The 23,208-nt window shown below is 39.1% G+C and overlaps 2 protein-coding genes across 5 annotated transcripts; both read right to left on the reverse strand.

Annotated features, from left to right (window-relative positions):
• Positions 1–305: 305 nt before the first annotated feature.
• atad5a (ATPase family AAA domain containing 5a) lies at positions 306–8,109 on the reverse strand. The gene is made up of 22 exons (XM_033971696.2): positions 7,751–8,109; positions 7,453–7,515; positions 5,744–7,362; positions 5,610–5,676; positions 5,383–5,538; positions 5,169–5,298; positions 4,850–5,095; positions 4,596–4,744; positions 4,336–4,486; positions 3,985–4,242; positions 3,809–3,905; positions 3,646–3,728; positions 3,437–3,573; positions 3,197–3,368; positions 2,947–3,111; positions 2,649–2,870; positions 2,510–2,574; positions 2,250–2,430; positions 1,776–1,918; positions 906–1,702; positions 670–828; positions 306–595 (listed from the first exon to the last, which is right to left on the reverse strand). The coding sequence occupies exons 2-22, from the start codon at positions 7,501–7,503 to the stop codon at positions 517–519; spliced, it is 5,127 nt and encodes a 1,708-aa protein (XP_033827587.1). The 5' UTR covers positions 7,504–7,515; positions 7,751–8,109; the 3' UTR covers positions 306–516.
• Positions 8,110–9,985: 1,876 nt separating this feature from the next.
• Positions 9,986–22,250, reverse strand: rfx1a (regulatory factor X, 1a (influences HLA class II expression)). Of its 4 annotated transcripts, none has more exons than XM_033971032.2 (18): positions 22,041–22,250; positions 20,475–20,849; positions 19,815–19,924; positions 19,642–19,737; positions 19,010–19,107; positions 18,488–18,917; positions 17,767–17,948; positions 17,333–17,452; positions 17,111–17,244; positions 16,905–17,023; positions 16,597–16,703; positions 16,351–16,502; positions 15,104–15,201; positions 14,879–15,028; positions 14,589–14,797; positions 13,130–13,283; positions 11,816–11,861; positions 9,986–11,711 (listed from the first exon to the last, which is right to left on the reverse strand). In XM_033971032.2, exons 2-18 carry the CDS (start codon positions 20,827–20,829, stop codon positions 11,551–11,553), a joined length of 2,721 nt encoding a protein of 906 aa, XP_033826923.1. In that variant the 5' UTR covers positions 20,830–20,849; positions 22,041–22,250; the 3' UTR covers positions 9,986–11,550. The 4 variants fall into 4 exon arrangements, with proteins under 4 accessions (XP_033826923.1, XP_055079821.1, XP_055079818.1 ...); XM_055223846.1 differs by having other exon boundaries at positions 10,467–11,711; positions 17,767–17,942; positions 18,539–18,917; XM_055223843.1 differs by having other exon boundaries at positions 10,467–11,711; positions 17,767–17,942.
• Between the last annotated feature and the right edge of the window lie 958 nt (positions 22,251–23,208).

Here is a 23,208-nt window from a genome sequence, read left to right on the forward strand (position 1 = left end):
GAACTTTTATTTGGCCACACAAGTCATACAAAACTATATTTAAAGATTTAAAATAATAAACCCAAAGGTGAGCACAGTGAAATGGGAATAAAGCCTTAAAAGGCAGTTTTTAACTGCTTTTGCTCCAACCACAAATCCAGAGTGTATGAAAAAAAATGTGAAAAATTATGTAGCCTTTACAAAATGACACAAATCTATTCTAAAAATGCAATTGTTATGCAAATTATTCATAGTTGTAAAAACAATCTACTTTGATTATAAGTGCTCTGCTAAAGGCAAAGCTGTACGCAATTAGTAATACCACATACACACAAAATGTACAAAATATACACAACTTAAAATATATCTACATTAGGTTGAAGTAATCAGTGCATTTGTTAGAAGCACCAAAAGTCACATGTCACATGTAGGAGGTGGCGGTCTCAGATCTGCTTTGTAAAATCTTAGACACTTTATACTAACTCTTATTTGTACAAAAGGTCCAGGCACAATAAATATCTTAAAGGCCACTATGGTTTAGGGGAAATCCTCCGCAAGGTGTTTTAGAGTAGACTTTTGAAGACCCAAGTGGATTGCATCAAGATAATGCAAAAACCTAAAAAAAAAAAAAAACGGTTGAAAATAACAGAACTTAAATAAAATATAATTATTTGATTTTAAGTGGTGCACCTTCTTTTGACTTTGCCTTTTTCTTTTAGCTGCTCAGATTTGCAGATGACTCGCAGTGCTGGTAGATAGTCCTGAGCCACTGCTGGCCTGTTTGCCAAAGAACCAAACACTCTTTTTATGCAAAGTTCATCCATTACTTCTCTCCTTTGCTGGACAACCCTGAAATCAAGACAATTACATATGTGACTCAAGATCAGTCTGTACAAATACAGCTAAATGTGTGGCTGGTGACTTACTGTGGATGACAAAGACCACTCTGTAGAAAGGTAAAGCTTTCATTATGACAGGCAATGGGAAGTGTGAGAAGATCTGCAGTTTGCTTTCTTAGCTCTCCATCCAACTGCTGAACTTTGTGCCAGGCACTGCTGACAGATGCACTGCACTTGTTGAAGCTGAGACTCTCCACTTGTGCGTGAATCTCTAAAGCACAGTCCCGCATCGGCAGATTCCTCATCTCTGACTCTACCCTAGCCTCATCCGTTAAACCATCTTTTATCACCGCAGCACTGCCCATTTCCCTTAAATTACAGCTGTTAATGCTCAAGAAGTCCATAGATGACATATTGTCCAAAAAGTCAGCTAATGATTGGAGACATTGTGAAACCGGAACACTTTTTATTTGTTCCTGACGACTTAGAGGCTTTCTTATAATTTTCAGTGGCACCAACTTGGCATCCTCCTTTTCTTGAGTAGCACTTTGCTGTTTCAGGGATAGAAATTCATCTTCGGAATCCAAGTCTGACTGCAAAGCTCCTTGTTCAACCGGACAGTGTCTCCGCCGATTCTTTTTCATTCGGTTGGAGACTTTCACTGGGCTGGCATCATCTGAGACATCATCTTCATTTTGTCTGAGTCTAGCATTTGATGAGAGTTTGTGAGATTGGTCCAGTGAAGGAGAAATTGGTTGCTGCAGTTTTGATATGTCTAGTCTAGTGGTTGGCAGAGGAAGTAAATTCTCTATGTTAGGATAGAGTAGGGCCACTCCTTGTCCCCTGCCCATTGTCACTAAATTTGAGAAATCTGCCTCTTGTCTCTGCTGATACAAACCATCAAATGAGACGATTCCATCAAATACAAATGACTTTTTGAGTAAATATTTGTGTTACCTTGAGCAGTTCCCAGATATTTTGCTGAGGTGCAATATTAAGCAGGCCCAGCATAGTCTCAGTGCATCCAGTCTCACAGACAGGGAGACGGTCTGAATCTGCCACATTTGGAACAACCCCCTCTGTTTTTTGTTCCAGCTCTTCTGCAATGATTTATAAACAGATTAATAACAATTACTATCTAGGTTAGCTTCTAAGCTTCCAAAGTCATTCTTAGGCGCAAATGCAGTAGGGTCTGGAGAGTAGAATGAGACAGAAACCTCAGTTTGGCCAAAACATTACTTGGACAATTATGATATGAGGCTGCAATTTGAAGTTAAAGACTATCCAAGAATGACAGCTGCAGATCATTTATTCTTTTAGTCTTCATACTAAAACTGTATATTCTGAGCACATTCTCCAAATTATACCAGTAAATTAATAAATCCAATATTGATAAAACTGCGTTTTGTTGCTCTACACAGTTGAGCTCACCATTTTGGCCACTAGGCATTGTGGTTGAATGTTGACCTCCACTGCAGGTCCAAAATTGCAGCTGCAACAACGTCCTCCTGATGTCACCGCGGTTTAGACTGAGCAGAGAGCTTATGTCCTTCAGGTCTGTTCTCACATTTTCAGCTAAACACAACAGCTGCAGGTAACTGGCCACATTCAACTGTAACACAGAATCAGGGCATTAAAACACCAAATTTATACATTTCTCTGTATAGTAATACATTTTAATCAGCAATTACCACAGATGGGGGTTTAAAGACAATCTCTTCAAAATTTCCATCAAACATTGCACTAAAGGCTGGATCTACAAATGGAAAAATTAAAGTTTAACTCGTGACAAGTATTTAGCCTCATATTCATTGTGACCCCTACACTCACCGCTGGTAGTGAGGATTACTGGTCTCTTGGTAGTTGTCATAAAAGTCTTAATGGCACTTAAAAAGCCAGTGTCCTCCTCAAATATGACGTCCACCTCTTCAAACAGGATGAGGGAGGTGGCCGTCTTCTTGCTCGGCTCTTCAGAGTTATGGTCTTTTGATAAAACACCTGGTAGTGACTTGTTCTTATTGTCCACTTCATTTGGCTTCTTCTTGGAAATAGCTGCATGAATAAATTAAGAAAAGAGGTTGCAATTGTTCATGCATTAGATAAAATACCCATTAATTTAATTAGCTACCAGTCTGTTCTTCTTTAGCTTTTGGATGCTCTTTGTTGCCAGGTTTAGACATTTTGAAAAAAATTTCCAAAGCGGTAGGTGCCAGCACTCCTCGTTTGGTGGTTCTCGGTGACTGTGGAAGTTTTCTGGGTGAAGAAACAGCCCTGCGTGGAGAACCAACTTTTCCTAAGGACAACAAACAAAGAAATTGTAACGTTAAAAAAAATAACGTTATAGTAGAGGTAAAGGTTAGAGTTTGAACAATACATACTGGGAGAGGACCCGGGTCTAACTGAGCTGTTGCTTGCACTGTAGCAGTTGAAATAGGTAGGCTTGTATGCGTTTACCCCCTGAGTGTCCACCTGATGTGACTGAGTGGCCTCTTTCAACTGTGAGAGGATCAACCGGCCACTTCGCTGAGATGAAGCGTTCACCTCAAAAATCTTAAGGCATAAAAAAGTTTACCAATATAGTCACATTTTGTATTTTTGTAGATAAAAATATAGATCACCTTAAAACCAAGCTCCTGTGCACACGCGTAAACTGCAGCAGTTTTCCCTATCCCAGAGGGTCCTGTTATAAGCACTGTATTACACAGCATGTCTTCGGCATCTTGAGAGTCCTCTTCTTCGCACTCCCAGTCAGAGTCTTAATGAAACACCAGGAACCAGAAGTTAAATATCCATATTTCAGATACACTCCAAAAGTAAATTGTCCTACCAATACTTCCATCTTCTTGTTTCTGTTCCTTAAGCTTCTTTTTGTTTTCTTTGTCTGCTCGAAGTTTCCATTCTTTGAGCCAACTGTAATAACAGACATGTGAGCTACTAAAAAAAAAAAAAAAAAAAAAAAAAAGTTAATAAATGCAGGATTCTTTTGTCACCTGTACAGTCGTCTGACTGAGGACGTGTTGCCTATGACTTCAGACGAGTGCTGGGGCTGGTATTTGTCTGTCCACAGCATGTCCTCCATCAACACATCTGCAAATTTGATAATGGCAACAGAAATGCTTAGAAATGATTGAGAATACTGGATGCTAAAGCGTTTGTGAAGCGATACCTTGTCCAACAGTCTTTGGTGCTAAAGGAGAATCACCCAGCACAATGATGGCGTTGTCTCCAGAGCGGACAGGTGCTGTGGTCTGGCCCTCAGATACTGATTTTGCTCCTCTCCTGGGCCGTCCTTCCTTTTTGGCTGGAGCTCCCTCTGCTGACTGAGTACTACGCTGCTTTTTAGCCATTTTAACCACCTCCTCTTCTTCCTCAGTTCTTTTCCTTTTCCCGCCAGTGGCTTCAGTCGCAACCTCAGGACAGACGCCTTTCGAAACAGAGTGTGGTTCTATAAAATATATAGCTGTAGTTGTTCTAAAAAAGTAATGGTGAAACCAATAAATACTGTACATCAACTAACCAGAGACAGTGGCCTGATGGATGAGGGCAGCCTGTTTCTTTAAAAAATGGCACATGAACTTTTGAACAGGGAAGGCAGGGTTACAGCTACTGATCTCCTTCATTAGTGCCTCACGAGCACAGGTAAAAATTTCAGGCCTCCGACTAGACACCTGAGAAAAATTCTAATAGTTTTAGTATTAATCACAGTAATATTTATTTTCACTTGTACAAAAAATAACAAATAGCTATTGTAATTTTAGCCAAGAGGTAATTGAATACCTTTTCAATTGGGGCTCTATGAATGGGTTGTGTCTTCCAGTTTATTGGCAGATTTATTCCTGAAGAAAGGCTGGAAACTTGCCACCAAGTTTCTTTAAGAGGGTGGAGAAATGCAGAGTGGGGCCATGGTAAACTCCAAAAAGGACATTCTATGGACAAATACAATTGTTAAGAAAAAAAAATGCAGCAACACCTAAATCATCACTACAAACTGTGTTCCAGGAAATGAGTATAGAGTACAGAATATAGCATACCATTAGGAATTTGAAAAATATGAGTAACTGATTGGAAAGAGGCACAGGCTATAGCATAAGCTTCTTTGGCTGCTGCAGTTTTAGCCATTTGCTTCTTAAAAGATTCAGGTAGACCACTTTTCAGGAACTCTTTTCGTGCCTTAAACTGCTCATCATCCTGAGAGTTTTCAGAGCCCTCTCTGCTGCTGTCATCAAATATAGACACTGCGGTGGGTTTTCGAGGGGCCTTGTCTTGAACTTTGGAACCTGGCAAACAGATTAAATATTAGTGGGGGACAACGTCGTGATAAAACTGTAAGATTGTGCTGAGGTGGACTACCTGGCATATTCTTGGCCTCTTTGTTAGAGACAGCTTTACCCAAAACGTCATTCAGACTCCGCAATACTGTCTTTGATTTAGTCTTTTCTGGTACGATAACCGAGCAATCTTCAACACAGATTATGGAGTCCTGAAAAAATAAAAATAAATCAATCAATCAATCAACGTATTAGGGGAAAAATATGACAACAAAGCACTGCACATCATAATATACCTCATCTTCACAGTAGCTGCGCTTAACAGAAGCCTCAGTCCTTGAGGAACGCCGTAGCATTTTCTCCACTGTTGAAACTGTCTTAATTTGTTTTCTGGCTTTGGCCTTCTCCAACAACTTCTTCGCCTGCTTTGTTTCTTTGGACTCTTTTGTGCTCTGAAAGGTTTTGAATAAAATGAAATCAGTGCCATTTCTATGAATTTAACGATCTGTCTAAATTTTCATACCCTTGTAACCAGAGGAGTTGACGATGCATTGCGTTCTTTACTACCATTTACTCTTGTAAATCTAATTCTGAAATCACAGACACATTATAGCCATATCCACCTAAAAAATGCAGATTTGAAATTGTATGCTGTACCTTATAGGACTTGCCATCTCATCCGGGGGGCAAGTCATCTCTGCTTTGAACACACCAAGTTTAGTCCTGCGTTTTTTTGGTGTGGACAGGTCCGTGAGTGCTCCCTGGTTTGAAACAGCATCACACTCTGTGGAGACCACTTTCTTGATTTGTTTTGGAGAAGACTTGGCCAAGTTAGGTTTAGATGTTAGTCTGGTTACTGCCTCTCGTCTGGACCTTCTCACCACAGGAGAAGGGGGAGAAGTCGTAGGCTGATCCTGCTTTTTACTGTCAATCTCTATAACTTCCATAACAGCTGGTTCTTTTTCAGGGATCATGGTAGGTGGCGAGGTTGTGTCCTTTTTAACGTTTGCCTTCTTTTGTCGTTTCTTTTTTACTTTTTTGTTTTGTGAGGCACTTGTATTTTTCTCCTGAACATCTGTACATTGAATTTCAGCCTCCTCCACACCAACTTTGTCAGTAGCATCTGCTGCTGTGTCTCCACTCTGCTTTGGTTTATTATGGGTCTTAATTGGCTTGTTTTTACTCCCATCAATAGCAGGTTGCTTGAAAGCAGCCATGAACTGTTTTCTTTCAGCCTGACTGCACTTAGGAATGGATGAGCTCTCAAGAACACACAACTCAACATAATCTTCTTCAAGAACAACATTTGATTTCCACTTTGAAGCTGTTGGCTGCACTTGGAGATCAGATTCTGGTTGTGGAGAAGTTGCTGGTGCTGGACTAGTGCTTTTTCCTTTCGTGAAGATGGACGCTACTTTTCCTGCATTTTTGTCTTCCTCTTTAGTTGAAATGGGATGCACTTCCGCTTGTATAGTGACCATACGTGGTGAGATGTGATTGTTCTCAGTGTTGGTGATTTGTATTTGTTTATTTTCAGTCACCGATTCAGTTTCTTCACAAATTTCATTGTTTGTGCTGTCTTGACTTCGGACAAAATCCTCAAAAGAAATAGTGACGGTGCTGTTGTTTAATTGCGAGGTGTCACCCACATTGACCTCCATGCTTATGTCACCCAACGATTTTTCAGTGTCCTCTAGCTCAGGCAGCTGGTCTTCCAGCTGTTTCCTTTTCTTATAAGTTCCAGCAGAAGTTTTGCCTTTCCTAGATTTTGTTGGTAAAATTGGAGACAAGTCTATGCTATTTAAGTGTTGACTACTTTTGACGAGTAAAGTTTTATGGCTTGATGATGGCTCAGATACAGAAGCTTCAGTACAAAGCTGTCCAAGTAAAACTGTTGTATTGCTGCCCAAAACACCAGAAGTTTGTGTCCCTTTGTCTGTTGAATCGGTTTCTTCTACAATAACACAGCTAGAGTCTTCTGCAGTTTCTACTAATTTTCTTGCCGTTTTGGACGCCTTCCTGTTGCGTTTAGTAGCGGGCAGTTTAGGCACTGATGGAGGAGAAGCGTGTTTCCCAGACTGGCAGTTGTCTTTGGACTGATTTGAGGATAGTACCCTGTTTTTAGGAGAGGGGCCTTTGCGGTTAAAGTAATCCATTATGTTATTAGAGCGAGGAGGAGAAAAAGGTTTCTCAGCAGGTTTAGACACAGGTGAAAAATAATTTGTGATGGTTTTGTCTACAGGACTGTCAACATCTTTGCAAATCTTTTTGCAAGGCTGCAAAACAAAACAAAAACACAGAAAACATACTTCAGTAGATGCAACACTGACATTTTGATATGATTTAAGATGAGAAAGTGCAGTTACCTGAGTGTCAAAGTCTTCAATGACAGAAGCCATAGCCACAACACCAGCCATACTTGACAAACCCTAAACAAGTAAACAAAAACAATCCAGAGGAAAATGTCCATTCAACCAAACGCTTAAATACTTCACCATTGTTCTAACAGTAAAGAACAGATGCAGTAGTTTGTCACTTACGACTTAAACATGTTTAATTCAAGGGACTAGCCATCAAATCAGTAATCCCTAACAGAATGCCATATACTAAAGAACCATAGTTTGTCAAAATAGATAACCATTACAACAAATCAAAAACACTTACCTTCACAAAGCCGTGTGCAGATTCAGAGGTGGTGAACACCGAAACAACTCAACTTTAAAACGCCAAATAAGCAAACAAAGACGAGATACATTTTACCACACAAGCTAGTAAAGCAAAGTTCCTGTCATTTTAGATTCAGCTCTTCTCCCAAGACACGGTAAAACCGGTCCAATCATCTCCTTCATTGCAGTCACCGATACATTAAAAGCATTCCTTCAAATGAGTCAATTTCGAAGCAGCTCTAAAATAAAGACAACAATCATATTTCTCTGGGTTCTCTTTCAAAAACGCGCCAGGAGAGCTATGGACGAAAAGCGCCAAATACACATGACCTCTGGCAGCGACGCTCTGCACCAATCACAGCGCGGAACGTGAGTGCGTCACTTGTCACGTCACCGTCATGGCGCACAGAGGAGCGCAAAACAGCGCGGAAAAGTCACAGCGGCTCCTAATGGTGCCAAATATCCAACATATAGAATGCGCCATTCCTTCACAGCTCACGTTGACTGACCATGTTAAAATTTGTGTTTGTGGGTTCAAACGTGTTTTTCATTATTATTATTAATGATTAGCTTTAGTTCTTGGTGTTGCCTATTTGATATCTCCCTCTTATTATGAACTCGACTTGAGGCACAGACGCATGGACTTTGTCTCTCTAACTGGTTTTGCCAGTTTTGCTCAGCCAGGTTCCTCCAGCCTAAGCCTCCTCTTGTCACTGTATCACACAGGCCAGTGTGTGGGAGTAAAGACACATGAGGGCAAATAAACCCTGAAAATGGCGAGTGCTCATGATGGTGAGTAAGTGACAATAAATAAATAAACTTCAACTTTCACTTCAAACCAGATGGCTCAGTGAAATCCAGACTTGATTATTGGTTAGTCATTGATCCATATCCAATCAAACCTCAGATTGATAAATACTCCCAGCTCCCCTCACTGATCATTGCTGCATGGAATTATTTGTAAAACTTCTCCCTCAAACCTCCAGAAAAAAAATGGGCACTGGAAATTTTATTTGAGGTTGTTATTGTATGATGATTTTTGTCAGGTTATTGATGATCTTATACATACCATTTTAAAAGATGAGTCCCTACCATGGTTTACCCAAAAATGTGAGTTTATGAAATATAAAATCCATCAATATTCAATATTCAGTAAACAAGTCAAATAGAAAAAACAAGACAACAAAGAAAGAAGAAAAACAACAAAGAAAGCCTTAATGGCTAATGGCTGGGAATGCTCTGATGAAATAATTATTGCAAATTAAATTACTGCATTCTATTAAAACCTGTCCACTCAGCTCCAAAGGCAGACAGGTTCCTGAAACAAATTCAACAATTTATACCTCAAATTGACAACACATGTAAAGATGGTTGAGAAAAAGACATAGACTTGAACTGGATGAACTGGATAAAGCAATTATGTGCATAAAACTAGAAAAGTCCCCTGGTCCTGAAGGTTTAACCGGAAATTTTTATAGGCAATTTTGGGAGTCACTTAGAGGCTGACTTTTTCACGTTTTCACCTTAACCTAAGCCTACTAATAACTATGAAGCAGGACATCATCACATTCCCAAACCAGACAAAGATACTAAAATACTGGAAAACTATCCAAACTACCCCATCTTACTTTTAAATAATGATTATAAATTTGTAACATACGTATGCACCAACAGGCTAAAAACTGGATTAGATTATTAGAGAAACAATCAGGATTTGTTAATAAAAGATCTACACATAATAACATTAGACTGTTGCAAGATGTCTTAGAGTATAATAACCTAACAATAAGCCAACAAAATTTGTGAAAGAATATGAAGAAGAGGGCCTACAAGCAATTGATTTTGAATGTTTAAAATACTAAAAATGAAATGGTTAAAATGTTTTCTAATGGAAAAGAACAGTATTTGGTTCTGTCTTTCCAGGGGATTATTTAAGAAAATGGGAAATTGAGTTTCTCCTTAGATGTGATTTTAATGTAGAAAAGCTATCAGCTAAATTGTCATCCTTTCATAAGCAGGTCCTGTTGAGCTAAAATCTTATGCATAACCACAATTTTACTCCACATCAAACTCCAAGCTGAAATAACAAATATGTTCTTTGTAATGAGAAATCTCTTTTTCCCATCTGAGTTAACTATAGAAGGTATATATGCTCACATGCTGCTTTAAATATGATGAATCATAACCAAGCATTATTGTTTATTGAATAATGAAGGCATCAGCAAAATATTTTAAATTGTTTTAATAATGTTAAACTTAAAAACATCTGCATTGCATTCTACCACCTCCAAAGGCACAGTCATACTTACAGACCAAATTCATTAAACATCGCCACTAAATCATTTTGTCATACAGTTGAGTTCACTGTAAAATTACTAAACTGTTGGGGAAAAACAATCTCTTTTAAATGCTGATAAAACAATTTGACTGATATGTAAAACGAAAAGTGCTGGTTTGACCGCTGCAAAGCCTGCTGATCACAAACCCATTGCAGCTGAAAAAAGTTGTTAAAACCTATGAATTCCAAAAAGGAAATGCTTACAATTAACCAATTAGAACATTAAGTTAAAAATGAGAATGTTAAAAGCAAAACACCATTGAGTAGAGAGCACTGAGATGAGAATGATTAGGAGAGACAAGGATTGATGTTGGAGGACTGTGCTCCAGTGTTAAAAACATAAAAAAGCAACAGGTGCAGAGAGACAGGTCCTAGCCTGTATGTGGAAAAGCAATTACTAATAGGATTAAAAACATTCAATCACAAACCAATAACGCACACAGAGATTGCCAATACCACCATACACTGCACAAGAGGTTCACTTGGTGACAACAAAATTCAAAATATTTAAAATTTACAAGTATATGAGGCACGGTCCTCTGTTAAATAATAAGGATCAATGAGATTTCAGGAAAGTAACAAGGCTTGGCACAAACAAAGAAATATTTAAATAAGGCATAAAATATGTCAGGGATAGTGAGGCCCCAAACAGATGAATGAACATAAATATGACACACAGAACCTCCCAGAGAATCAGCTGTTCTACAAAGGAGGATTTTGCAGCAAATAAGGAGCGCTCACATCAACACCTGTGACAGGCACTCTTAAAGAAAAAAACATTTTTACAGCCAATTTAAATCAAACACGGAAATAAAAGAAAACCTTTTTTTTTTTCTTCAACGTTTTTCAAAATATGTACAGTAAGTATTCAGCACTTCAATCAGCTGGACCTGTAATCACACACGATATGGAAGGGCTATTTCAATCAATGCTCCAGAACAATGTGACTTCAGTGCTCATTTAGACAAACACAACACTCAGTAAGTGCACACAACAATACCAACTTCAATGTTTTCCCCCATAAGTTCCCTTTAAAAAGCGCAGTACTTATATAAATTAGTGCCAACTTATTAACATGTATAGATGGCATTGGTACCCTCCCACCAACATAACCTTTACACAAACACTGTTTTTTCCAAGACCACTTTAAGACGGCAGTGACAGTTGCAGGAGGAGTTTCTCAGCTACGTGAATACAAGACTGCAGGACGCAATGTAATAAGAGAAATCTTTGCAGCCTTCAGTGAAGAGCTATACAACAGTCTATGTGTAGAAGCCACAATTTGCCAATGATCGTGAATAAAATCATTGGTAACAGGCTTTAGGTATAGCAGCAGCACCACTACTATGTGTGTTAAAAGACAAGTACTTAAAAAGTTTACAAATAAATACAGTATTTACATGTTTGAATTTGTGTTTTTGTACATTGACATGTGAACAAAATACATTGTTCCTATTTGGTTAGTTCTCAGCTGATCCAGTGGCAAAGAGGACTCTTTGATCAGTTCTGGCCAGTTTGGCAGGAGGCTCCAGAGACTCATCTCCCAGGACGGCACCATCTGCTGGAAGAGACAATTCTTGCCCTTCCTCATCACTCTCCTCTTCATCTTCCTCTTCATCTTCTGAATAAAAAAAATAATTGGTCACATGCAACTGCAATATGGTATAATTTTATAAATTTTATATATATATATACATTTATATTTATATATATATGCATAATAACCTTTGTCAGGATCCAGCTGGTTTAGGCCTCGACCAAAGCTAGCAAACTGGAAAAAAAACAACAACATCCTTTTAACTTTCATCAGTGTAGCTCTTTTCTGAAATTTCAGAGCTGCAAATTGCTAATAATGGAAATAAAATCATGTCCTCATGACCTTATTTTTTATTTGTATTTTTTTTTTCTTTATTTAATTATTAAAAGAAAAAACAGCTATATTCCCGCCCCGGACTTTTGTCATCATAGTCACAAAGAAATTACACAAAGAGGTTTACTTTTAAATCATTGAGTAAAATTGGTATAAGGGTTCACATATGTCAAGATAATCTTTGTTAAAGCTTTGTTATTAGTTAATCTAACGGCATTTTTTCCAATAATATAATTTCTAGTGCATGTCTACACCAGTCATAATGTGTTGGAATGTCAGTATTATTAGTATTATTGTTTTGGTTATAATACACTGTGATAGGAAAATATTTGTATGAAATGACTGAAATGATGCAAGTCCCCGAGGATACATGTCTGTGGTGTTATTAATGTCTATATTTAGATATGTTATGGCTTTTTAGTCATTTTAAGCCATAAATCTTGGACTTTCTGACATTCCCACAATAGGTGCATAAGGCTCAGCTTTATGACACTTTATGACACATAAATTAAGTTAATTGTTCATTGTCATTAAGTTCATTAAGTGCTCCATTTTAAACAGCAGAGATGTGTATACATAATATAATCTATGATTTGAATTAGCACAGCTTGTTCCTAATACATCTAAAAGGTTTCTTTTCTGCATTTTACCATATGTCATTCCATGATATAGTATTAGCTGGTATGTTTAGATCTAGTCCATTTTTTTTAGTACATCTACTGTTTGCATTGTTAGTGCTGTAGTCATATAAAGTCCATAAAACTTTCTTTACATTTGGTTAAATATTATGTCCTATAGTTAATGACAGCAACAAGTCACACATTCTATATCTATACACTTTTTTATGAAAGTTACTTCCTGGTTTATATAATACTGCTTGACAAGCTCATTAAATGGTTAAGAGTTGTCATCAACTGTGTGAAAAAGCTTGGTCATCCACTTAACTACGTGTTTCTTGATAGTGATTTTGGATTATACCAAAGCATCTGATTAATGGATTAAAATATTATCGGCTGTTTCAACTGGATGCTGTTTCAATAAATTTCTTTCTTAATTAATTCATTTCTTTACACCCAAGTCTAATAACATTGTTAGTACAAAAGTCAGCAGATTTTCTGACAGTGATCAATGACAATTCACTGGCATATGTGTGGTGTACGAGATAGTACCTCTCCCATGACAGCGATAGGGGTCTCTCCTTTAGCCTGAGCCACTCTGTGCTCTATCAGGTAATACATGTACTCATCATACAACAGGCGGATCAAGTGAAAGGAACCAAAACTGGCCGCACTGCGCAGAGTCAGATCCCTGATTACCATGGAACTGGGAAAAAGAAACCAAAAGAGGGATCTTAGACACATATCAAGGAGTGTATGCAACAATGAAAACCACAACTGATGTTCAGCACAATACTGTACACAATACAGGAAATAAATAACTGCATTTGGGCTTACACTATTTGCATGTATAGGGAAACAGAATTTAAAAAACAGTGATGTAGGTGATGGGGAAGAAGGAGCTGAGCCAAAAGGCAAAGATCTCGATTTACCGGTCAATCTACGTTCCTACCCTCAACTATGATCATGAGTTCTGGGTAGTGACCGAAAGGACAAGATCGCCGACACAAGCCGCCAAAATGGGTTTCCTTCGCAGAGTGACTGAGTGCACCCTTAGGGATAGAGTGATGTCACATGGGAGGAGCTCGAAATAGAGCCACTGCTCCTACACGTCCAGCGGAGTCAGCTGAGGTGGCTTGGGCATCTGTTCAAGATGCCTCCTGGATGCCTCCCTAGGGAGGTGTTCTGGGCATGTCCTACCGGGAGGAGGCTCAGGGAAGACCCAGAACATGCAGGAGGGACTATGTCTCTCGGCTGGCCTGGGAACGCTTTGAGGTCACACTGGAGGAGCTGGAGGACGTGTCTGGGGTGAGGGAAGTACCTGCTTTGACTGCTGCCCCCGCGACCCGGCCCCCGATAAGCGGAAGAAAATGGATGGATGGTTACGGAGAGATTTCAGCACAACATTAACTACGTGAGCCGCATCATCTATTATAAGGTGCGTTTACAGCGTATTTCCCTGTATTCATATCCAAGTATTTTTCCATGTTTTACCATGTCCAAGACATGAAACAGGTGGGTGTTGCGTTTACCTAAGGATACAACAATAGTATGTGCTTGAGTTACATTTGTACTGCTTGGATTTTTGGCCCCAAAAAGTTTAATGTATAGTTTAAAATAAAAAATTAGGCTAAGCCAACAAGCCACAACTCCTTGTCTAGTGGCCCTGATAATGCTTCTGCACATGACAGTGGCGAAACGTGAATTTCAGGCACCATCAAATATATGGAATAAGTGGCTAAGAGAAAGAAAACCCCGACAGAAAACAATGGACCCTCAGAATCTCTGGCGATTGAGCATAGGGCTAACTCAGGAAAATGAAATGGCAATAAAGATAATCTCCTCAAGATGGAGAAACATCGTTGCTGCTGTCCATGCCAGAGGCATAATGGGTATATATATTATTAGACACAATAATGCATGTGTCTAATTGGTTTGATCAGATTTAGAAAGGTAATTGTCACATGCCTTAAATGCAAGGTAACATTCAGTACTACTAGGTTCTAGTTACCTGTAGAAGGACCACTTGAGTAGGAAAAGCTTAGCAGCCTTTGGAAATGCAGGGCTTTGTTGATAGGGCTTTAGGACTTGGGACACCACGCCATCAAGCCACGCTGCCCACTGCTCCAGGGAGTTCTGCTGCTGGAGAGTCAGTTTGAAGTCTTGCTCCAGTCTTTGAACAACACGGTCCTCACATCGGCACACCCACGATGCTTGCTCCTGAAATCAGCGGTCCAAAAATGGTGACTCTAAAGCTTGTTATTTATAACAAGCTACAGCTCTATTCTAGCAACAACAAACCTGGACATTAGCAAAGTCCACTCGGTTAAGGTCGGACAACATCTGGTTGATTTGTGCTGTGTTCTGGAGGACAGCACGAGCCGCCTGAGCCAGATGGTTCAGACTGGTGTAGCGTCTCAGTGTCTGGGCAAATGCATTTGCTGAAGTAACCTACAAAAACAGCCATGTTTAATGTTAAACTCTACCATGTAATAATATAAACATAATAAAAATGATCTATTCTACCTTGATGCGGACCATTTCTTCTGGAATATTCATCATCGCATTGGTCAACCAGCTCTCTAGGCTTTTGGCAAAGTTTCGGATTGCTTGGGTTAAGGCACCTGGAGGAGATAAAGTAAATGACAACGTTCAAAATTAACTTGCACAAATAATCATGTCTTTTTTTTTACTCAAAGTTATTTGTTTGTGGTCAGTGTTGCCCTTGCTTAAATTGCTGAATAAACTGTTCAAGAATGCTTAGAGACACTTACACTGTTTTGATTTTTAAAAATGTTGAAGCTGTGTGCAATAATAATAACACCAATACGTAAATAAATTGACTTAATATATTTGACTGAGGTTCAGGAGCTGAACCACACCTCAACATCTTTCTGCTCATTTCCAGTGAACCACAGCTCACCTTCAATTTCATTTGTTTTTATTTATACCGAGACAGCCCAATGAGAGTACTATACTATCTTTTTAATGGGTGCCCTGTTAAAATACAGAACTATACAAACAAAAACAAACAAAACAAAAATAAGAACATAGGTTCATTTAAACATTAATAATCTGGTGATAAACATTTACAGTCACACCTGCATCTGTTTTTAAAGTGCATTAGTGGCACCAATATATCCAGTTTTGCATGTCCATTTTTGGGAAGCAAAGTAACCAAAAGCTTTTTTTCCTATGTCAGTTCTAGTGCATCCAGTTTTTAGATGTAGACAATCACGAGCTTTGCATTAAAAGTTCCCATATCAAAGCTCAACAAGCAAGTGAGATATTCAGGCTATCAAGAAGTCCCTTTTTTTCATAGAGTGTACAGTGATGAGTTTTAAATTCATCACATGTTATGAAACGAAGGGCTGACAAAAAGATTGTATCTAAAGGTTTCAAAGTCTTGATGTATATTATATCTCCATAATCTAGTGCATAAAGAAAGGTTGCTTGAACAATTTATATTCAGTAATTCAATAGGATACAAGATTTGTTACTAAAATGATAATTTTGATTTTAAACTGCTACAACTACAATTACCCAGAAGTACTATTTGCATAGGCCTATCCTGACAACACCCACCATCTGTCTCCTAGCCTTAAGACACTATCTGAATCGTCCTAACATCCCAAGTCTCAGAAATCACATCTAACAATAAACATCTTTATTGTATATTATTGTTGTGCCATCGTCCTTGGTAGTGAAATAAATAAATGTATTTCAGTGTGTGTGACGACAAATTAGTTCTCCTATTTCTGCTGTGATCTTACTGGGGATAGGCCGGAGAACATCTGGAATGAGAATCTCCACCAGGCCTTGGTACAGGCTGTTGTCACAGTCACGGCTCCAGCGCAGCACAGGATCATACTTACACAGCAGGACAAGGCAGGACTTTGGAAGGCGCTTCTCTGATTCATCATGACTATAAAATATAAAATAACACAATTTAATCATTAACAGTTGAATATGGCCAATTAAAATGCTAATCAATATTTTGTAAATAGTTTATGACTTACACAGATATTGTAGCATCTCCAGATGCATCCTGGCTGAATCTCCAGAAGGTCTTCCATAGAGTCTCTACTAGAGTGAACTGAAGGTTTACCATAACATCCAGTATAGCCTAAACAATAAGGGAATGGAACTGGAGTGAATAAACTGAAGGGGAATAGTGCTCTAATTAATTTCTATTTTATGTAATTATCCACCAGGCTTAATAACGTATATTATCTGAATCTAATCACAAGCTTATAAAAACCTAAACTAATTAAGCTGCAAAGTTGATCAAAACGGTAGTACAATATAAACCCAACCCCGCTTTTACCTCACAGTGTTCTCTGTAAAGCAGCTGAAAACTCTTAATGTGCTCAATCTCGATGCCCTCTGGCAGAGACTTTCCTACAAGGTCAATGTCTGGAAACTCAGGGAGAGCTCTAGATGCATCTGAAAACAAGAACAACACTGGAATGGTAGTGAGGATGTTACTCAGTCACTCATGGTCGAGCATAGCCTTCATGGAGGAAACCACACCTAAGAATTGTTGATACTGCTGAACCTGGGTGCTGATGTCCACATGAGCAGAACCCTGCTGCTGTTGCTGCTGCTGAGCTGCTCCTGCTGCAGTGCCGTTAGTCATTCCCTCCACTTTATGTACAGGCTTCAACCTTTAATAAAATGTAATATTCATTCAGAGAGTGTTCAGCACTAGAAAAAATATGTGCGATAAAAACACACAAGTAAAACTTTTTTAACCTCTGTTTCTGAGAAAAAGGCTGTTGCCTCATGGCCAGATGCTGCTGATCCTCCATTAGACGCAGAAGAGTGGAACCGGCCTTGATCCTCAGCCCATAATAGTGGTACTTTGAATTACCTCTTAAACAGCAACACAAAACTAGATCAGGAGTTAGTCATAACACTGACTAAATTTTACAAAGAAAATGTAGAACATATGACTTTATGAACAACCAAACCAAAACACTACACCACTGCCCTGTCCCATGTCCTCTGACCAAAGGTATAGTATCTACTGTACCCTTAACAACCAAGCAATATCAAAGTTTTTATATGACATAAATCATATAATCATGTAACATCCTATTTACTACGGACTAGCATAGATCTAACACATTTTCAGTGTTTAGTGCCCTTTGAGAACACTGAGTTTTAACATTTGATTCCTCTCTTACCGTGTGCCAAGACGTCGTGTCCGTAACCCCATGAACACAGATCGAATAAGTTTTCCAAAAGATGCAGCGTTTACAGGCTCAAGTTTTTGCTCCTGGCAGTGTAGCAGATAGTGGCAGTAGAGAGTGGAGCGTGGAAGACTAACACCTTCAGCTGTCTCATAATTGTCCAGCAACCACTGCACCTGACAAGCAGGCAAGGAAAGAAGAAAAGAGGCTAGTACAGTTAGCAAGGCCTAAAATATGTGTTTGTATAACAATAAAATATAAGCATGCTTATTGGTTAAAAAACATGCACATCCACTGAGATTGTTTTCACACTGCTATATTTCTTTGCGTGCCGTGGCATACAACTCTGGTATGCAATGAATCAATGGCTTGCAATACAGATGGAATATCTCCCAAACATATGTTGTTACCCATTATATTATGGAAATCACCAGGATGAATATTAGTGTTATAACATTTCAGGCAAAATCAAAATGCCCCTTCCACATGCAGTATTATGGTATATGAAAATGAAGATGTCATGGTTTTGTTTTGTTAAAGAGGAAATTACAATTAAAAAGAATTTTTAAACATTTAGATTTTTTATCATGATTTTGGTATTACTGTTTCCATTTTTAATTGTGCTTTCCACTGGACAAAACACGACACCGTCCTCAGAGTTGGGTGAATGAAAACAAAACAAGGAGAAATTGCTGCGCTTAGCACCTCTGCATACCTTCTTGTCTGCCGACGGCACGCTACTCTCCTCGCCCTCTGTAATACTCACAGTGGCTGGGGAGGCCCGGGCAGTGTGTGAGTAAGTCTGATTACTTCCTGCTGCACTGCTACTGCTGCTGCTACCGCTGCCCAGCATGTAACCCCCCTGGATCACATAGCTGCCTGTGGATGCACCATTGCTGCCTGCCACATCCCCTGCCCCATTTGTAGCACCAGTAGTCACTACAGTGGCAGCAGCAGCTGCAGCGCTGGGGGGCTGAGCCACAAACATGGACACCCCTCCTGTAGTGCCCGCAGTCACAGACACTGTGAGAGGAGTTCCAGGTGTTGAAGCCTGTGTGCCGGAAGTTGGCTGGCCCTCATAGTACTGGCCAGCCGTGGTCTGCGTATACAGGGGAGTTTCAGTATATGGAAAGGTGCTCGAACGGCTAAAGGAGAGATACGTAGGATAAAATATATTGAAACTATGACATTGGCTAAATAAGTTATTATTTCACATATATAATGACATAGTTCTAACATTGTACTGGTTGTGTAGTTGGGCTCTCCTCCCTCCACATACTGCACTTGATTGGTGTATACATGTTGAACTGGCACTGTTGTGAGCTGCTGCTGGACCTAAAGAAAATATCACACAAATATGCACAACACAACACACCCATACATTATATATGAAACACATGTTATATTCTATCCTTTACAAAAATGTCTGATCCTGTGACCTGGCCATTGTGGTCTCCCTTCTGCCCCTGACCTACTTGGAAATTCAAAGCCAGGGATGGAGGCTCAATATGACCTGAGGTGGGGCCTGCATTGTGGACTTCTAGCCTTTTCTCTGAATGCATAGAGAGCTGGTACATTGAATAATACTGCCAAAAGTCCGACATGTAGAATGTTTTGCCATAGTAGTCTCTTGTGTAATCACTGAAAGTCAGACCCTGACATGCTTGCTGCCCTATCTCATGCAGCTGCAATTCTTCTATGCTCCTGTCTGTGACTAAAGCTGTGTCCTTGCATCTAGGTGGTAACTGAAATCCAAAGAGACAAGCTTAGGTCTATAAGAAGTTCAACAAGTTGAAAATGTTGAGAAAAATACATAGTATGAAACTGGATTTAACCTTAACACAATAGTGGATATATAATTCCTCTCACCTCAGGACTGATGTGAACAGGCTGTAGATTAGTGACATTGATCTGGGAGCCTGGCTCAGTCTTGGCAATCTGAGAAGTTGCCTGTAAAACTGACCTCTGAAAAAAGACAAAGATTTAATAAATTCAAAAAGGCGAATGATCCATGAAATTCTTTTGATAATATTTGAGGATACCTGTTGAGACGTTTGCACCTGCTGGACCACTTGTGTGGGAACGCCGGTCTGTACAACAGCTGGTGGGGGACTTGAGTCTGACACACTGTCATTTGAGTGAAGCGACCCCTCTGATGCAGATGCAAAAGTATATATTTTAAAAAATGAATATACAGAATTCTGACATAGATGGCCAATGATCAATAGCAGGCTCTTAAATGCTTTCCCTTTAGAATTGCATTACATTTTAATTTATAGAGATAGAGTAGTTGGTTGATCGATACAAGCTGATTTTAGCTTATTGGCTTTGGGCATATCAATTTGTATCTATGTTTTAGTTGAGCCAAACACCTGAATAAAATAGCATTGTTTGAACAAATTAATGTGATACAGGCACTTTGTACACTGCTCTTCTACAGGTTTGAATTGTAACAGGCCTGTGGATGTCCAAAATTATTGCTATAGACAGTTTTAATAGTTAATAGTTTCATATAATATCATTTTGGGAGGCTGTTATATTGGCCTCAAAATAATGGCAGACCTTATCAGCCATCAGAAGCTCTGGAGTCTAAAAAAAACTGGCAACGGGAAAACCCCATATTGGTCGATCTCTAGCAGTTAGGAGTTTAGGAATCCAGACCGCTATTACAGAACAGTTACAGAACAGTTGTAACACCTTACCTGTTACGGTAACAACAATGTACTGTGGAGTGCTTTGAGAATTTCCAGATTGTGTGGGAGAGCCCTGGATTTCTGCTGTCACATATTGTGTCGATGCAGGCTGAACCTGAGAAGTGGCCTGACTTCCAGCAGCAGGCTTCTGTGTGGAGATGGTAGTGACTTGTTCAGAGGGAGCAGTTTGACCAGTGGGTGTGACGACACTGGGAGTGGCCACAGATGTCTGAATCTCTGCCAAAAACTGGGGAGTAGATGCAGGGGTGGAGCTGGCATCGGTTTGTCCAGGTGTCACTGAAACACTAGTCCCCTGGGGTTGTGCTGTCGGCTGAATGTCTCCTACATAGCCTGTGGTGGCCATTATAAGATGTGGGGATTACCCTAAAAAAGACGTAAATGGTTCAGTGTGCATTGGGCTAGGTTGACGTTCTGGAAATGAAACTCTCAGATTGAGTCCAGGGATAGATATTATTCATGAATAAAACACTATTCTAACCCTATACAGAAAATTCAGTAGAAGCTGACCATGTTTTAAAATTTCCACCACAAACCTATGTTGTGTGAACTGTAGTTAAAATATCACATATTTGACTTCAAGTTGACTTCAAAGTTTATTTTAAAGTACTAGTTAGAATGTCTAACACACATGTAATAATACATGGTAGCAAGAGTTAGGAGTGATAGAGAGTTAGGAGGAGTTATAGGGAGTCTAGAAGTATATTAAAATGAAAGATTCAGTTTAATCATGTAAATGCTGGTTATGTTGAGGAGGCAAGTGAGAAACAAAATTGAGAATAAATACTCATTTCATTACCTGTAACATGACAACATAAAGATGAGCATGAAGATGGGAAGACCCTTTAACAGCAACAGACTCAACTGTTTTGCAAAAGCATTTGCTATCACAGTTGGTTATTTGACACCTGCACTCTCCTTTTGTGCCATGAGTTTATGAATTATATAATGCTGAATTAAATTAATTTAATAGCTACTTATTTAAAAGTGCAGATTTAAACACGAGTGTCATTATAGGCTAGATTATATGATATTTTAACAGCTGCACTGCGAATGTCCTATGATTCTGAATGGGCAGTTAGCGACTACTGCCTTATTCCAAGATGTAATGATTTTTATTTTTTTTTTTATTGAGTTTTCTATGGACCTAATGGTGGATTACATTTACCTAGTCGTGACAGAATTGGTGCTAACTGCCTAGCATGGTAACTGTAACACGGGCAACAAGCTAACTGGTCTCTACAACAACCGCCATTTTGTACCTTTTGCATTTGACATCGCCATAACAACAGCATGCTGGAGTATGCGTCTATGGCTGCGGCGTCATGGTAGACGCATTTTAGAGCGCCTCGAAACAGTAGCATGTACAAACAACCCCATCGCCACCCAAAGACGACTCAAGAATCACTGTGATGGCTAGCTTCTCACGCTAACCTCAGCTAACAGTGAACGACAGTTGGCTGCTATGGCTACAGTAACAAGATGGAAAAAAGCAAAAGCACAATTCTATTGAAGCTTTGATTAATGCAAACATTTCTAATATTTTAAGAGCTTCACCTCTGGATCCACTTATGTGTTTCCCACTGGTTAAAGTCTTCTGTTATATTTATGGCGGATTCAGTTGTTGTTGTTGTTGATTCTCGTTGCTGGGTTCTTGTCGCCAGGGCTACCGTGGCTATGGCGCTTCGTTCTCACCAGGGCAACTGTTGCTACCCACCGACTCTCTTCCCTCCTCCTCGGCTTTTCTGATTGGCTCTCGCCTGCCAAATCTTCTTAAAGGTACAGTCATGAGGCATCTTACTACAAAGCATCATAACACACACCCTGTGTGGGTGTTGAAGCGGTTATGTCTTAGTTAGTTATTTAGCTACTCAAATTAACACAACATCAGCAACTACAAGTAAAGTAAAGACTAAAAGGTCAAAACTGTTTTAAACTGGTAAATTACTACATTATCCTATTTAATTTTTGGGGGATTTTAGGGAGACTGAATCAGAAAAAGAAATCTTTAGCCCAGTGATCTAAACATCAGCTGACCAGGGGTGACCCCTGTATAAGCTAAAACAAATAACCTTTTATAGAGTAGGCTACATGTTCTAGCAACTTTAAATGAAGACCGGGATTGCTGTATCTGCAAAATCTTTCATAGCCTTTGCATGTGTGAATGTCTCAATGACAAAATTGTCAAAGATCTGTCATGTAACTCTAAGAAGACAAATATATGCACATATAGGCCTACAAATCACTTTAATATTGCATGAGTTCAAGATCTCTTAGTTAATTGACTATTAACAAGCATTTGTGTGGATTCATTAACACAAATGTACAGTGTTGCCCTTTTTCAGTTATGCTCAGCCACAGCTGTTGATCCTTTATTAGTTCATTATAGGTGCTCAAGCAACAATTGTTACAACCATCCCCTGTCTCCCTGGTTCAGTAAAAGTCCTGTTTGATTTTATCATTCCCTTAGACCTACATTAACATGGGTTTCAGCCAAATTTTAATACTGGCTAATATTTTGGTTTGAATTGTGTTAGTGCTAACAGAGGAGGGCAGTTGCCATGCCAAATCCTTTGATAAATAGTTGGATTGTTTGTTTTTGTTTTTGTTTTTTAAAGAATTGACACAAATAATGTACAAAACATGTTTTTCCCTTATTGAGATTTGTAGTGATTGTATGCAATGTCTTATTGGTCTGATGATAATTGGAAAGAATTTCAAAGAA

This window comes from Periophthalmus magnuspinnatus, chromosome 8 (genome assembly GCF_009829125.3).
Source record: "Periophthalmus magnuspinnatus isolate fPerMag1 chromosome 8, fPerMag1.2.pri, whole genome shotgun sequence".
Taxonomy (NCBI): domain Eukaryota; kingdom Metazoa; phylum Chordata; class Actinopteri; order Gobiiformes; family Gobiidae; genus Periophthalmus; species Periophthalmus magnuspinnatus.